Here is a 14,693-nt window from a genome sequence, read left to right as displayed (position 1 = left end):
AGATATTAAATGCCATTTCACCTGTGTGCAGATGGAGAATGTAATGTTGTAACAGTTTGAGCCTGGCTAAATAAATCAAGGCATGTCTTGTAACAAGAGACAAAAGAAAGCTGTGTGCCTTAAGTCCAGCTGGTGTAACTAATGGGAGGGGCCAGATCTGTCTGGACAAAGGAGTTGCTTCCTGTGCTCTAAATGAAAGGAGGTTTACAGCTTGGTCCTTAAAACAAAGGGTTTCTGTCCAAGGACTCTACACCAAGATAAGCAAGTAAAATCCGTCTTTTTTTTAACGTTATATATAAGTGGTTGAAATATATGGGTTGCTTAAGTAGAATGTCGAGGCAGGTTTCAGGAAGCAAGTTCAGATGTTGCACGTGTTAACTGTAAAGCTATTTCTTTAATGCTAATGTGCTTTATTTTTAATTCAAATTAAAGTTTGTTTCAATATAAAAGCTGTCTACTGCTCAGTGTTATCACCCCTGTGTGGCAGTAACATCTACTCACAATTTTACTAAATGCAAACGGTTAGGTTCTAATCTAGGAATTTAACCAAAATTGGGGTTCTGGTTAGGGTTCATAATACATTCATAATTCAGGAGAACGTGCTTGCGTCACAGAAGATTGAGAATTCCTATCCTTTGAACAGTCGGTTAAAACTATCAGAATTATTATTTGAGGGATAAAAGATGGATAACCTATGATGGGCAACTTATGTTATTTCATTGTCTTTGGCAGTTCTATTTCTATTGGACTAATTGTGTTTGTTTATAAAAAAATTTGCAGACAATGCCAAGGAAGTATTCAGCACCAGGTCAACTTTGTATCTCCATGACAAACTCCGTGGGGGGACCTTCTATTTCTGCTGCCTCAGTTGGCTCTTTGGGCCCTTTCAGCAAGACACCTATCTGCCAGTATGGTTATCCTGGAACGCCTTATGGTACCCAGTGGACTGGAGCACCTCCCCAGCAGCAACCAGGCATTATACCACCAACACCAGGCCTCCAGTTTCAAGCAGTTGGCACCACTTCACTACAGAGCTTTCCCTTGGGCACTTTGCAGAAATCTGTCAGCAATCCTCCTGGATCCAATCTTAGGACAACGTAGATGTACAATTCTAGTTCTTGATAATTGTGATGAATAGACCGAGTGGAATTCAAGGTTTAATGGCCTCTGCTGATACTGGGGATAGGTCATAGAGCTTTAAAACATACAAATGACTGACACTGCTTTTATATACACAGCATCATTTGAGAGCTATTTTACTAGTTCTGTTTCAAACAGCGTTCTGTGTGGACATATATTTACCCATCAGTTTTTGATGTTCAAACACTGTGATATATAAATGTTGTTGGACAACAGTAGTTAAAAGTGGATTTAGAGGGTTTAAAGTTTAACGAAAAAACAAAAAAAACTAAAGCTAGCTATAATCCATACTTATCAGACACTTTAATTCCTTTGTTACTTCATTGTATTAGATAAATAAATGTGAATGTAAAATTGTAAAAATGTACTTGAATACCTTTTTTCCCAGTATGCTTGCTGGATTCATAGTGCCTTGTATTGTGCTTCTGACTTGTCTGCAGGAAAGCACTTAGTGTCCCCAACCAAGAAAATAAAGAGGAAGAGAGCAAGTGAAAGGTGGAGTTGTGATAAAGTGGCTAGTTCATACTTGTTCTTCAGCAGAGCTGATGTCATTCACAGTGACTGAAATACATCCATTCTGTAAATCTTTTCTAGTCTTTTGTCCTTCCTTCTCAAGTGTTAGCCTTTTAATTACTCAAAATATGGAGTCATTTAAGGCCAAGGTATTAATTGTTAACATTTTCTTTTGTAGATTCAGGGTATGTATTTTCCAAGATATTCAGAAAATGCTGTTACTTCCAGAAATGCATTGTCGATGAGAGTTGTTATTCCTATAAACCTTGCTGGTACATATTAAAAGCAGCATCTTCTGTAGGCCAAACATATTTCATTTTCCTTCATGAAATACTGAATCTGTGAAGAAAATTAGATTCTGCAATGCATCTACCATTAACATTTTTGAATGTAATTTATAATTGCGGTTTTCCACCACTTTGTTACTTCGTTAACTCTAATGAAATTTACTTTGTAGTTGGAGGTGGTCATTATTAATATAGCTTATGAACCAAACGCAGGAAATGTTCTGAACCTGGATGTGTGGAAAATATGAAAAATTATGTAGCGGAACTAGTAAGTTACAGGAAGGCCTTTTTGATCTATGTCAACCTGAACAGAGATTCTCAACTTCACTGTCCATATTTTATATCCAATAGTAACCATATTTAGAACAAGTACATGAATTGAAATGAATACACATTTTAAGACTGCTTGCTATAAAATTTGCATTTTTCTTTACAGTTATCACTTCATGAAAAACGAATGCTGATTTAAAAAATCTTTGCCACAAATTGTTTCCTGGAAGAATAAATCTGATACTGCACCTTTTTTCTTTCCTCCAAGAAGGATATTTTCCCTTCCTTGTTTCATATTTCCATCCAAACTAGACAAGTTAAATTTTTGTTTGCAGTATTTGCAGAAAAGTAAATGGTAAAGAACTGGTTGAGGGAATATTTTTTGCAGTTTTTATTGATGTAGAGAATAAAAGACAAATATAACAACATTTGGATGTGAAGGTTTTTCTTTAAGTGTTTTAGTTCTATGACTTTATCAAAGAACTGTTAAACCCTGCATATATTGTTACAAAATGCAGGTCAGCACTTTATTTTGTTTAGTTAAGTAAAATTGAGGAAGGTTGCACCATTTATTTAAAAAATAATATGAATGAATGGTTAGTTCTGCTGTATCTGTAGCAACAATTCAAGGAACTTAAAAATTGCAACTGCAGTATCTATTGTAGACTGTTGCTAATATGTGAGCCTTAAACAATATTGAACTGAGTTGGAAAGCTCAGAAGTTGAATTTGTAGTAGACATACAATAACAAATTATTCCAAAAGCTGTTGAAATGTGCAAACTTTGTAGACAAACTTGCATTGAAAGAAGAGTTCCCTTGTACAAATTACCTGTTACACTTCTTTCACAAGGCTTTGTTTAAAAATAATAACTTTAGAAAGAATTATTGTGTAATATTATTGATGGTTGAAGGTGTCATGGTATTTTCCATGCAACCTGCTGGGGTTATTACTTTTGTTTTAGGCAGATAGGCATGATAATGAAAAACTTTTTCTTTCTGTCTTGCTTCCTTTTTAATAAAAATTGAACTGGTACGGGGACCGTTTCAGCACTAGCTTTAACTGTATCTTCTGCCTTATGCTCCACAATGTTATTCTGTTACGGATTCCTTTGTTTAATGCAAAGGAAATATTGAGGAAGAAGAACAAGCAAGTACTGCAATCAGTATTACTCCTTAGACTGCAATAAACTGTGAAAAGTCCACACAAATGCATTGCATTTTATTTTAGTAGAAACTAGCTTTTTAAATATTAGTTGGGGTTACCTGACCTCCGAAAAATCCGAGATGTTCTATTAATATTTTATGCCATTTGCATGGGCTTGAGGAGAAACCCCAAGAATGCTTAACTTAAATATCTTAATACTTGTTTTCCTTTTATTTCTCCATACACTATTCCTTCCCTTCTCCAAAATGTAGGTGGAGGTAGCTGTGAAATGATATGCAATAATTAGTGCTGGAATTTTTGTTGGAGACATGCTGTTTGTTTAATGTTTGTTTTTGGTTCCTGTTTAAAAACAGGCTGGCAGTTACTTCAGTATATGTATGCTATTCTTGCGTGTTGGGATGCATAACCTTATGCAGTTGATGTATTCTGCATTGTGTTGCTCTGTAGTTGAGAATTAACATCGTCCAACATCAAAAGCAAACAGCGTCTGGTCTTGATTTATTTTAAACTAGGGTGCAGCACACCGTTCTTATCCCCTCTCTTATTTTGCGCTTTTTAATATTGTGCAAAAAGCTAAATCCATTTGCTATTTCCCTCCTGTGGAAAGCAGTTTTTAAAAAATGTACAAATGTTATAAATGCTACTGACTAGTGTTAAATTATTTTATGTGATACTCTTGATACCTTTCCTCCCTCCCGCGCAAATTGCAATCTTGAAATGACTGACTTTTCTGTTGCTCTGTCCTGACGATCTCCTTTCATTATTTAACATTATACACTGTAAAGAAATGTGGGGATCATTTGCAACATGAATTGTATGTTTGCACTAAATAAGGGTGTTGAGCTACGTGTAAGATTGCGCTTTGCGCTGAAATTTGTTACTTTCTTTGTAGATTATTAACTGAAATCATTCAAATAAAAATAATTAAAATTGCACCACAAATCTCTCTCTATGTTTCTCACACAAATAAAAGTCCATCCAATCTGGATGACCTCAGCTTTGTTTTTATTAATTTTAGTTCTGGAGGCCTTTGTGGAGGGTTCAGTGCCAGTGATGAGAGAACTACAGTAATCAACATGTGTGGAGGACCAATAACTGATCAGCACAAGTGAAAGTCAATTTATGAACTCATTGAGCACCTGTAAGTCTTGTTACTGATGACATTTGGTGTTGCTTCGAATGGAATAGAGTTGAATTTGTCTGCTGTCGAAAAATAAATAAAAGTCCTGTGCAAAATAATCACTATTCACAATTGTGCGTGACAAAGGCCTTTGAATCCACTTGGTTCTTCCATCCAGAAATTGCCCTATTGAAGCATCCAATTGTTCCTTAAATGTTTCCAGGTTTTTGTAATTCCCTGCAGTGCAGGAGGCCATTTGGCCCATTGAATGCACAGACTCTCCGCAAAAGCACCCTACCTGGACTCTATCCCCGTAACCCTGTAGCCCCACCTAACCATTGGACACTAAGGGGTAATTTAATCCACCTAACATGCACATCTTTGGACTGTGGGAGAATACTGGAACACCCGGAGGAAACCTATGCAGACACGGAAAAATTACAAATTCTACCCAGTCACCTGAGCTTGGAATTGAACCCGGGTCCCTGGTGCCATGAGGCAGCAGTGCTAACCACTGTGCCACCGGGCTGTCCGTACTCTACCTCCACAACTGTTACAGATTGTTCTATCTATTTATCTCATTCCCTTTTTAAACTACTGTTACTCTGTTTCCCTCACTCTTGGTGATTTCTACTCAATTGTTTAGTTATGTAATTTGACATTTGTTAAACATGTTTAGTGTGGAGCCTGCTATGATCACTAGGACTATGACAGCTGCTCAAATTGCTGCCTCAACACCATTCATGCAGTCTGCATATATGTCTTCTTCACAATGTGCAATTCTCTGCATTAATGTTCAGCCATTGTTCTATCCACTTACTTAAACTGACCAAGATTCTTATTTTTTTTAATTGCGTCTGATTCTGTTGCCCTTCCTACTTTGGTACCACAAATTTGGTGACTTAGCATTGACTTTATGGGAGCACTGTATGTCGAGGGCCCAGGTGGAAAGGAGGTGTTGCTTTTTATATCTTTGCAACCCCCCAAAACTGGGAGTGTTCAAGGCTTTAAGTTTAACCTCTAATAGGTAGATAATTTTTTAGGATTTTATCCCTCAAAATGTTTAAATTGGTACCAGGAAATATTAAGTATTGCATTAGATTTATAGGTTAACTAGTTAAATTATTTGTTACAACAGGTGACTGATATTTCTGAACTTGGAACCTAATTAGTTAATTACAAAGATGGCAGGGCAGGTGATATGTTGCAGTTGTAATTTGAAGGAGTTGTAAATTCAATGAGCTGGTGGAGACCAATGTGATCCATGGCCAAAATATTTATAGCAAGTATCTGCAACTTAATTTTTGGCTCCGTGTTGATGAACTGGACCCTGAGATTTGGATGCTCGATGCATCCCGGAAGAGAAAGTTATCTGGACAATTTGTTCCAGGAGGCAATTGCATCGTTTAGGTTAAGGTGACCTAAGTGGTTTGATCAGGTTTGGTCCGAGGTTAAGGACAGGAGCATGTGATTGCCAGTGAGTAAGGAGCAGGGATCTGGAAGGTCACAATGGAGGCACCTCTGGCCTTGCAACTGTTCAACACTTGAGGTTCTTATGACTTCTGTGGACGTACTGTAGGGAGAATGAGTAAACTGATCATGGCAGTTTACAGGCAGCAAGGTAGCACAGGTGAATAGCACTGTGGCTTCACAGTGTCAGGGTCCCAGGTTCGATTCCCTGCTGGGTCACTGTGCGGAGTCTGCACGTTCTCCCCGTGTCTGCGTGGGTTTCCTCCCGGTGCTCCGTTTTCCTCCCACAGTCCAAAGACGTGCAGGGTAGGTGGATTGGCCATTCTAAATTGCCCTCAGTGTCCCCCAAAAAAAGGTTAGGAAGGGTTACGAGGATAGGGTTGAAGTGAGGGCTTCAGTGGGTTGGTGCAGACTCGATGGGCTGAATGACCTCCTTCTGCAATGTATGTTCTACGTTCTGAGAGATGCTGGGAGCCACTCAAGTGTGTGACTAGAAAATAATGTAATACTTGTAGGGGACAGTGTAGTTAACAGGATAGATACTGTTTCCTGCAACTGATAATGTGAGTCCTGAAGGCTGTGTCGCCTCCCCAGTGTAAAGGTTAAGGACAAGTCTGGCAGTAAGGAGGGAAGAATCCAGTTGTTCTGCTGAGGGAAATATGAGCAGCAATGGGTGAAACTAAAAAACAGAGCCACAAGGTATTAATCTCTGGATTATTACCTGAGCCACAAGTGAATTTGAATAACGTAAATAAGATAAGTTTTCACGGTATGGGTCAAAGATTGTGTGGGAGAAATGGGTTTTTATTTAATGGGGTACTGGCACCACTCGGGAAAGGGGAGCTGTACCATTAGAATGACCTTCATCTAAATACACAGGGATCAGTGTATCTTGGGCTATAGTGAGGGTTTTAAATAGTGGGGAAGGGAGGGTTCCTGTGAGAGATAATTTGGAAATTAAGGAAGTAAGGATAAGGCAACAGTGCAGGGTTGCGATAAGGGTAATGGTAGTCAGAGTGCGACAAGAAGGGATGGACACCAGCAAAAAGATAAAATTAAAGGCTCTTTTATTTGAATGAATGTACCATTCGTAACAAGATGGATGAATTGATAGCAGATAGAGATATAAGTGAGTATGATCTGATGGCCATTACAGAGACTTGGTTGCAAAGTGACCATGTCTGGGACCTGAATATTCAAGGATATTTGTAGTTTTAGAAAGACAAGAAAACAGGAAAAGGACGTGGGGTTGCTTTATTAATAGAAGGATAAGATCAGTATGAGAGTAAACTTGCTCAGAATATAAAAACAGACAGTAAAAGTTTTTACAAATATATAAGACAAAAAAGAGTGGCTAAGGTAAATATTGGTCCTTTAGAGGATGAGAAGGGAGTTTTAATAATGGGAAATGAGGAAATGGCTGAGGAACTGAACAGGTTTTTTTGGGTCGGTCTTCACAGTGGAAGACACAAATAACATGCCAGCGACTGATAGAAATGAGGCTATGACAGGTGAGGACCTTGAGAGGATTGTTATCACTAAGGAGGGAGTGATGGGCAAGCTAATGGGGCTAAAGGTAGACAAGTCTCCTGGCCCTGATGGAATGCATCCCAGAGTGCTAAAAGAGATGGCTAGGGAAATTGCAGATGCACTAGTGATAATTTACCGAAATTCACTAGACTCTGGGGTGGTCCCGGTGGATTGGAAATTAGCAAACGTGACGCCACTGTTTAAAAAAGGAGGTTGGCAGAAAGCAGGAAATTATAGGCCAGTGAGTTTAACTGCGGTAATAGGGAAGATGCTGGAATCTATCATCAAGGAAGAAATTGCGAGGCATCTGGATAGAAATTGTCCCATTGGGCAGATGCAGCATGGGTTCGTAAAAGGCAGGTCATGCCTAACTAATTTAGTGGAATTTTTTGAGGACATTACCAGTGCAGTAGATAACGGGGAGCCGATGGATGTGGTATATCTGGATTTCCAGAAAACCTTTGACAAGGTGCCACACAAAAGGTTGCTGCATAAGATAAAGATGCATGGCATTAAGGGTAAAGTAGTAGCATGGATAGAGGATTGGTTAATTAATAGAAAGCAAAGAGTTGGGATAAATGGGTGTTTCTCTAGTTGGCAATCAGTAGCTAGTGGTGTCCCTCCGGGATCTGTGTTGGGCCCACAATTGTTCACAATTTACATTGATGATTTGGAGTTGGGGACCAAGGGCAATGTGTCCAAGTCTGCAGATGACACTAAGATGAGTGGTAAAGCGAAAAGTGCAGAGGATACTGGAAGTCTGCAGAGGGATTTGGATAGGTTAAGTGAATGGGCTCGGGTCTGGCAGATGGAATACAATGTTGACAAATGTGAGGTTATCCATTTTGGTAGGAATAACAGCAAACGGGATTATTATTTAAACGATAAAATATTAAAGCATGCCGCTGTTCAGAGAGACTTGGGTGTGCTAGTGCATGAGTCACAGAAGGTTGGTTTACAAGTGCAACAGGTGATTAAGAAGGCAAATGGAATTTTGTCCTTCATTGCTAGAGGGATGGAGTTTAAGACTAGGGAGGTTATGTTGCAATTGTATAAGGTGTTAGTGCGGCCACACCTGGAGTATTGTGTTCAGTTTTGGTCTCCTTACTTGAGAAAGGACGTACTGGCGCTGGAGGGTGTGCAGAGGAGATTCACTAGGTTAATCCCAGAGCTGAAGGGGTTGGATTATGAGGAGAGGTTGAGTAGACTGGGACTGGACTCGTTGGAATTTAGAAGGATGAGGGGGGATCTTATAGAAACATTTAAAATTATGAAGGGAATAGATAGGATAGATGCGGGCAGGTTGTTTCCACTGGCGGGTGACAGCAGAACTAGGGGACATAGCCTCAAAATAAGGGGAAGTAGATTTAGGACTGAGTTTAGGAGGAACTTCTTCACCCAAAGGGTTGTGAATCTATGGAATTCCTTGCCCAGTGAAGCAGTTTTTAAGGTAAAGATAGATAGTTTTTTGAAGAATAAAGGGATTAAGGGTTATGGTGTTCGGGCCGGAAAGTGGAGCTGAGTCCACAAAAGATCAGCCATGATCTAATTGAATGGCGGAGCAGGCTCGAGGGGCCAGATGGCCTACTCCTGCTCCTAGTTCTTATGTAGTACTGCGGTCAGAAGTGACCTTGATTTGGAGAAACAAAATATTGAATCAGGTTGGGTGCAGATCAGAAATAGCACAGGGAAGAAGTCACTGGAGGGGATGGTTTATAAGCCCATGGACAGTAGCTACACTAGTACACAAAGCAAGAAAGGTACTGTGAAAATTGTGGGAGATTTTCATCCTATAATTTGGATGAATCAAATTGGCAAAAGTAGCCTGAAGGATGAGTTCAGAGGGTGTATTCAGGACAGTTTCTTAGAACGTTACGTACTGTGCCCAACCACGTAACATGCTATCGTACATATGGTAATATGTAATGAGACAGAATCAATTAATAACCTCCCAATAAAGAATCTTTTAGGTAAGAGAGATCATAACATTGAATTTCACATTAATTTGAAGGTGAGGGTTCGGAGTCTGAAACTAGTGTCTTAAAACTTAAATAAAGGCAATCATGTTATGAAGACAGCAGGATGAAGTGGAATGGGACAATATGTTAAAAGGTAAGATGGGAGAGACATAGTAGCAGACATTAAAGGAGATATTTCATAACTCTCAAGATATATTCCATAGAGAAGGAAAGATGCTACAAGAAGAATGCAGCATCTGGTGGCTAGCTAAAGAACTAAGGTTGGTATCAAATTGAAAGGAAAGATGTATAATTCTGCCAAGTATAGTAACAGACCAAAAATTGGGAAAATGTTACAAACTAGCAAAGGATGACAAAAAGTAAATAGAGAAAAATTAGAATATGCCAGAAAACTAACAGTACTCCTAGAAGTATAGAACGAGGAAGATAGTGAAAGTTAAGTGTTGATTCCTTGGAGGGTGAGACTAGGAAATTAATAACGGGAGTCCAGAAAATGACAGTCTTGAAAGCATCCCAAGAATTGAAGCTAAAGGGAAGGTGTAATGATCACAATTACTGGAGAAAAGTACTAGAAGTAATGGGACTAATGGTTGACGAGTCTCGTGGACCTGATGCCTGCATCGGAGGATCTTAAGTGTCTGCAGTGATATTAGACGCATTGTTTGTAATCTTCCAGAATTTACTAGAATCTGAAAAATTGCAAATGTTACAATGTAACACCACTATCCAAAAGAAGGAGGAGGACAGAAAAGAAGAAATTGGAGGTCCTAAGGGAGGGAGACAAAGCAGGAAACTATAGGCCAGTTGGTCAAACATCTGTCATGAGCAAATACTAGAATCTATTAAGGGGATAATAGCAGGACATTTAATATTACAATTTTCTATCAGGCAGAATCAACATGATTTTGTGAAAGGGAAATAGTATTTGACAAATTTAGTCAAGTTCTTGAGTAACAAGTAAGGAAGATGTAATGTACTTGAATTTCAAGAATGTATTTGATAACGTGCCACATAAAATAATGCACAAGAGCTTATGTTGGGGTGATAATTAGCATGGATTGAGGATTGGCTGACAGGAAACAGTTGTGATGAATGTGTCATTTTTATGTTGGCAAATTGGAACTAGTGAAGTGCTGCAGGGATCATAAGAACATAAGAACTAGGAGCAGGAGTAGGCCATCTGGCCCCTCGAGCCTGCTCCGCCATTCAATGAGATCATGGCTGATCTTTTGTGGACTCAGCTCCACTTTCCGGCCCGAACACCATAACCCTTAATCCCTTTATTCTTCAAAAAACTATCTATCTTTACCTTAAAAACATGTAATGAAGGAGCCTCAACTGCTTCACTGGGCAAGGAATTCCATAGATTCACAACCCTTTGGGTGAAGAAGTTCCTCCTAAACTCAGTTCTAAATCTACTTCCCCTTATTTTGAGGCTATGTCCCCTAGTTCTGCTGTCACCCGCCAGTGGAAACAACCTGCCCGCATCTATCCTATCTATTCCCTTCATAATTTTAAATGTTTCTATAAGATCCCCCCTCATCCTTCTAAATTCCAACGAGTACAGTCCCAGTCTACTCAACCTCTCCTCATAATCCAACCCCTTCAGCTCTGGGATTAACCTAGTGAATCTCCTCTGCGCACCCTCCAGCGCCAGTACGTCCTTTCTCAAGTAAGGAGACCAAAACTGAACACAATACTCCAGGTGTGGCCGCACTAACACCTTATATAATTGCAACATAACCTCCCTAGTCTTAAACTCCATCCCTCTAGCAATGAAGGACAAAATTCCATTTGCCTTCTTAATCACCTGTTGCACTTGTAAACCAACCTTCTGTGACTCATGCACTAGCACACCCAAGTCTCTCTGAACAGCGGCATGCTTTAATATTTTATCGTTTAAATAATAATCCCGTTTGCTGTTATTCCTACCAAAATGGATAACCTCACATTTGTCAACATTGTATTCCATCTGCCAGACCCGAGCCCATTCACTTAACCTATCCAAATCCCTCTGCAGACTTCCAGTATCCTCTGCACTTTTCGCTTTACCACTCATCTTAGTGTCATCTGCAAACTTGGACACATTGATGATTTGGAGTTGGGGACCAAGGGCAATGTAAATTGTGAACAATTGTGGGCCCAACACGGATCCCTGAGGGACACCACTAGCTACTGATTGCCAACCAGAGAAACACCCATTTATCCCAACTCTTTGCTTTCTATTAATTAACCAATCCTCTATCCATGCTACTACTTTACCCTTAATGCCATGCATCTTTATCTTATGCAGTGAGGCGTCAACTATTCATGGTCTATATTAATCACTTGAATGAAGTGATTTGTAGACAAATTACTGATGATACAAAAGTAGGAATGCAAGTTATGAAGGGAATACAAATAATTTTCAAAAGGATATAGATACGGAAGTCCGTGCACAAGAAATTGGCAGAGTATAATATGAACATGTCCATCTTGGCAGGAAAGGCAGAATGTTATTCAAATAGGGAGATGCTGCAGAACGTTGCAGTACAGAGGGATCTGGGTTTCCTTGCAATGTTAGTATAGCAAATAACTCGAAGACAAATGAAATGTTGGCCTTCATTGCAATGTGGACGGAGGATAAAAACGGAAGTATTGCTATAAGTGTACATGACATTGATACTACAGCTGGATTATTGTGTACATTCTTAGCCATCTTAATGAAGGGATATGCTTGCATTGGAAGCGGTTCGCAGAAGGGGGTGCAAAACGCTGGGGTCCTTGTCTGAGGGGCCTCAGGCGCAACCAAATACTTCCCACATTACTGGAAGAAAAGCAATAATTGGCCAAGTAGCCTGTTAATTGGAATGTTCTATCTGCCAGACTGGCTGCTTTTGGATACTGCCAGAACAGCAGCAATCATCAGCTGAACTGGATGAGCCAAATTTCCATTCTCTCCTTTCTTGCTTGCCTCATATGAGGATTAGTGGTAGTTTTGTTGTAGAAGTGGAGGATATTGGAGGGGGGGGGGGGGGGTGCTCTTAAAACCTGGAGTACAAGGCGAAGCCCCCACATCCTGCCTCCGTTTCCTGGTGGAATGCTCCAGCTCCTCTCTGTACCTTGACAATGTGGTACTGGGGACAAAGGTTATCTTGAAAGTCTGGCTTGAAATAAATTGTCGATCAGTGAGAGGAGAGCCATACTGCAAATGCAAGTGGAATAGCATGCAAAAATATTTCCAGTTATGACTTGCTGTTAGGGAGAATTCAGAATGTCCAAATTACCTGTGTACCAGAACAGGGGCCGGAATGTGGCGACTAAGGGCTTTTCACAGTAACTGCATTGTAAATGTTAGCCTGCTTGTGACAATAAAGATTTTTTAAAAAGCGATGCTGAGGCAAAGGGCGGAGTTACCAACCTCCACCCCAGCAGGACCTGCCTCCGAGCGATCAGTGAGGGGAAGGCTGGCTACCAAGGGACAGGGTTCAATCTTGATATTCAGAATTGTTGACACGGTGTTGAAAAAGGAGACCCAAAAGCTCAGTAGTTTGGGAGAGGACCAAAACATGTGCTTAGGGTTAGCTGGCCCCTTCGACCAGCACTCTCATCCATCCACCACCCCTGAAATAAAGCGACTCATTCTCACTCTGGTCAGGTGTGACCTGAACATGACCTTAAGCTGGATCAACCTCAGCCTCTCAAACAAGGACATAGCGTTCACCCTGCGAAGGGCATCACTCCACACCTCCTCCTTCAACACCAGGAGTAGCCCGAGCTACTCCTGCCACTTGGCTTTCACCCCACCAACAAAACAGAGACCTCTGACAAAATCCATACTACCCTCATCCGACCCGCCCATGAAAGGATCTTCTCTATCAAGTAGGATAGTGGTGCCTCTGGGAACATTCATCTAATAACATTTTGTACCTTAAGGTACCTAAAAGAAATCCAGGACTCTCCAACCCCTTCCCTTTCCATGCTTCAGATGTGGCATCCAACCACGATTGGGCAAACAGGTGGTAAGACAAATCAGGGCCAGCCGTGACACTGATCCCAGTTTAAAATGTTGACTTGTGACCATATTTTTTAAGTGGAGACCACCACTGGGTTCGCAAGTACTTTGCCAGTGTGCGCAAAGGAGAAGCCGTCACCAGTGAACCAAACTAGACCCCCCTGCATAACCCAGACCATAATCGGCACCCAGGTAGACCCCAGGTACCCCCCCAAACCATCCCATCAGGTTCGGCAGGACAAGACCACCCGACTGTATCCCTCTGGAAAACAATATTCTGAGGTTTGTCCCCCCCCCCCAATATTAAGGCTGTTATTAATGGTCTCTCTTTCCCCTCCCCTTTCCCGCAGAGTGTGATTTGGGATGGAAGACACTAATAGAAGCAAAAATCCTGGCAAAATGTTCATCTGAATTGATTGAACCCTACCCACCAGGGACACAAAGGAACGTTGTCCCACCTTTTTAAGTCAGATTTGACCTTGCTCACCAGGCTGGTGTAAGCTTGTGGAAATGGACCCTGGACTTCCAGATACTGTAAGCTGGATCTGGCTAAGTGACAAGGGAGTACCCTCAAACTGACTTTGTTCCCCGGGTTGCTGACTGGAAAATACTTTCTTTTCTCCGAATTTTATTTGTATCCGGAGAAAGACCAAGTCTCATTTTGCCCTCCATGGTGGACACTGGGTCCTTCACATACAACAAAAGATCATTTGCATGCAGAGACACCCTAAGCTATCTCTCGCCACTTGTCCGAGGCCCGAGAAACGGCCAATGTCTCAATCGGCAATGCGAACAGTAAGAGAGACGTGGAATGCCCCTGCCTCTCCAGTGTAACTGAAAAAAAAACCTGAACTCGTGGTATTTAACCGAACACTAGCCAAAGGGGCAACGTACAGCAATAATACCCATGACACAAACCCGTGGCCGAACTCCAACATCTCCAAAACCACAAAGAGGTACCTCCACTCCGCCCTATCCATTTTCTGCATCTAATGACACAATTAGCTCTGGCTCCACCCTGGCTGGCAGGCTAAGAACCACATTGGGCAGTCTTCAGTCCCTTGCAAATCCCATCTGATGCGCCTGACCACTGGGAGATGAGATTCCAACCTCCGTGCGAGACCATTAGCTAACAGCTTAGCATCTATGTTAGGTAGTGAAATATGGCTATGATCCAGATTCTGCAGGACCCTTCTCAAACTCCTGCACCACCACCACAGTCAG

The 14,693-nt window shown here is 40.9% G+C and overlaps 1 protein-coding gene across 1 annotated transcript in view; it reads left to right on the top strand.

Moving 5' to 3' along the window:
- LOC119955257 (serine/threonine-protein kinase WNK1-like) overlaps positions 1 to 4,311 on the top strand; it is a 220,866-nt gene extending 216,555 nt beyond the window's left edge. Inside the window, 1 exon segment of the mRNA XM_038781307.1 lies at positions 781 to 4,311. Coding sequence (XP_038637235.1) covers positions 781 to 1,101 — 321 coding nt within the window. The 3' untranslated portion in view covers positions 1,102 to 4,311.
- Positions 4,312 to 14,693: the final 10,382 nt, after the last annotated feature.

The sequence above is a fragment of the Scyliorhinus canicula genome, chromosome 20 (assembly GCF_902713615.1).
Source record: "Scyliorhinus canicula chromosome 20, sScyCan1.1, whole genome shotgun sequence".
NCBI lineage: Eukaryota > Metazoa > Chordata > Chondrichthyes > Carcharhiniformes > Scyliorhinidae > Scyliorhinus > Scyliorhinus canicula.
The sequence above is the reverse complement of the archived record's forward strand: the minus strand, read 5'-3'. Positions and strand labels throughout refer to the sequence as shown.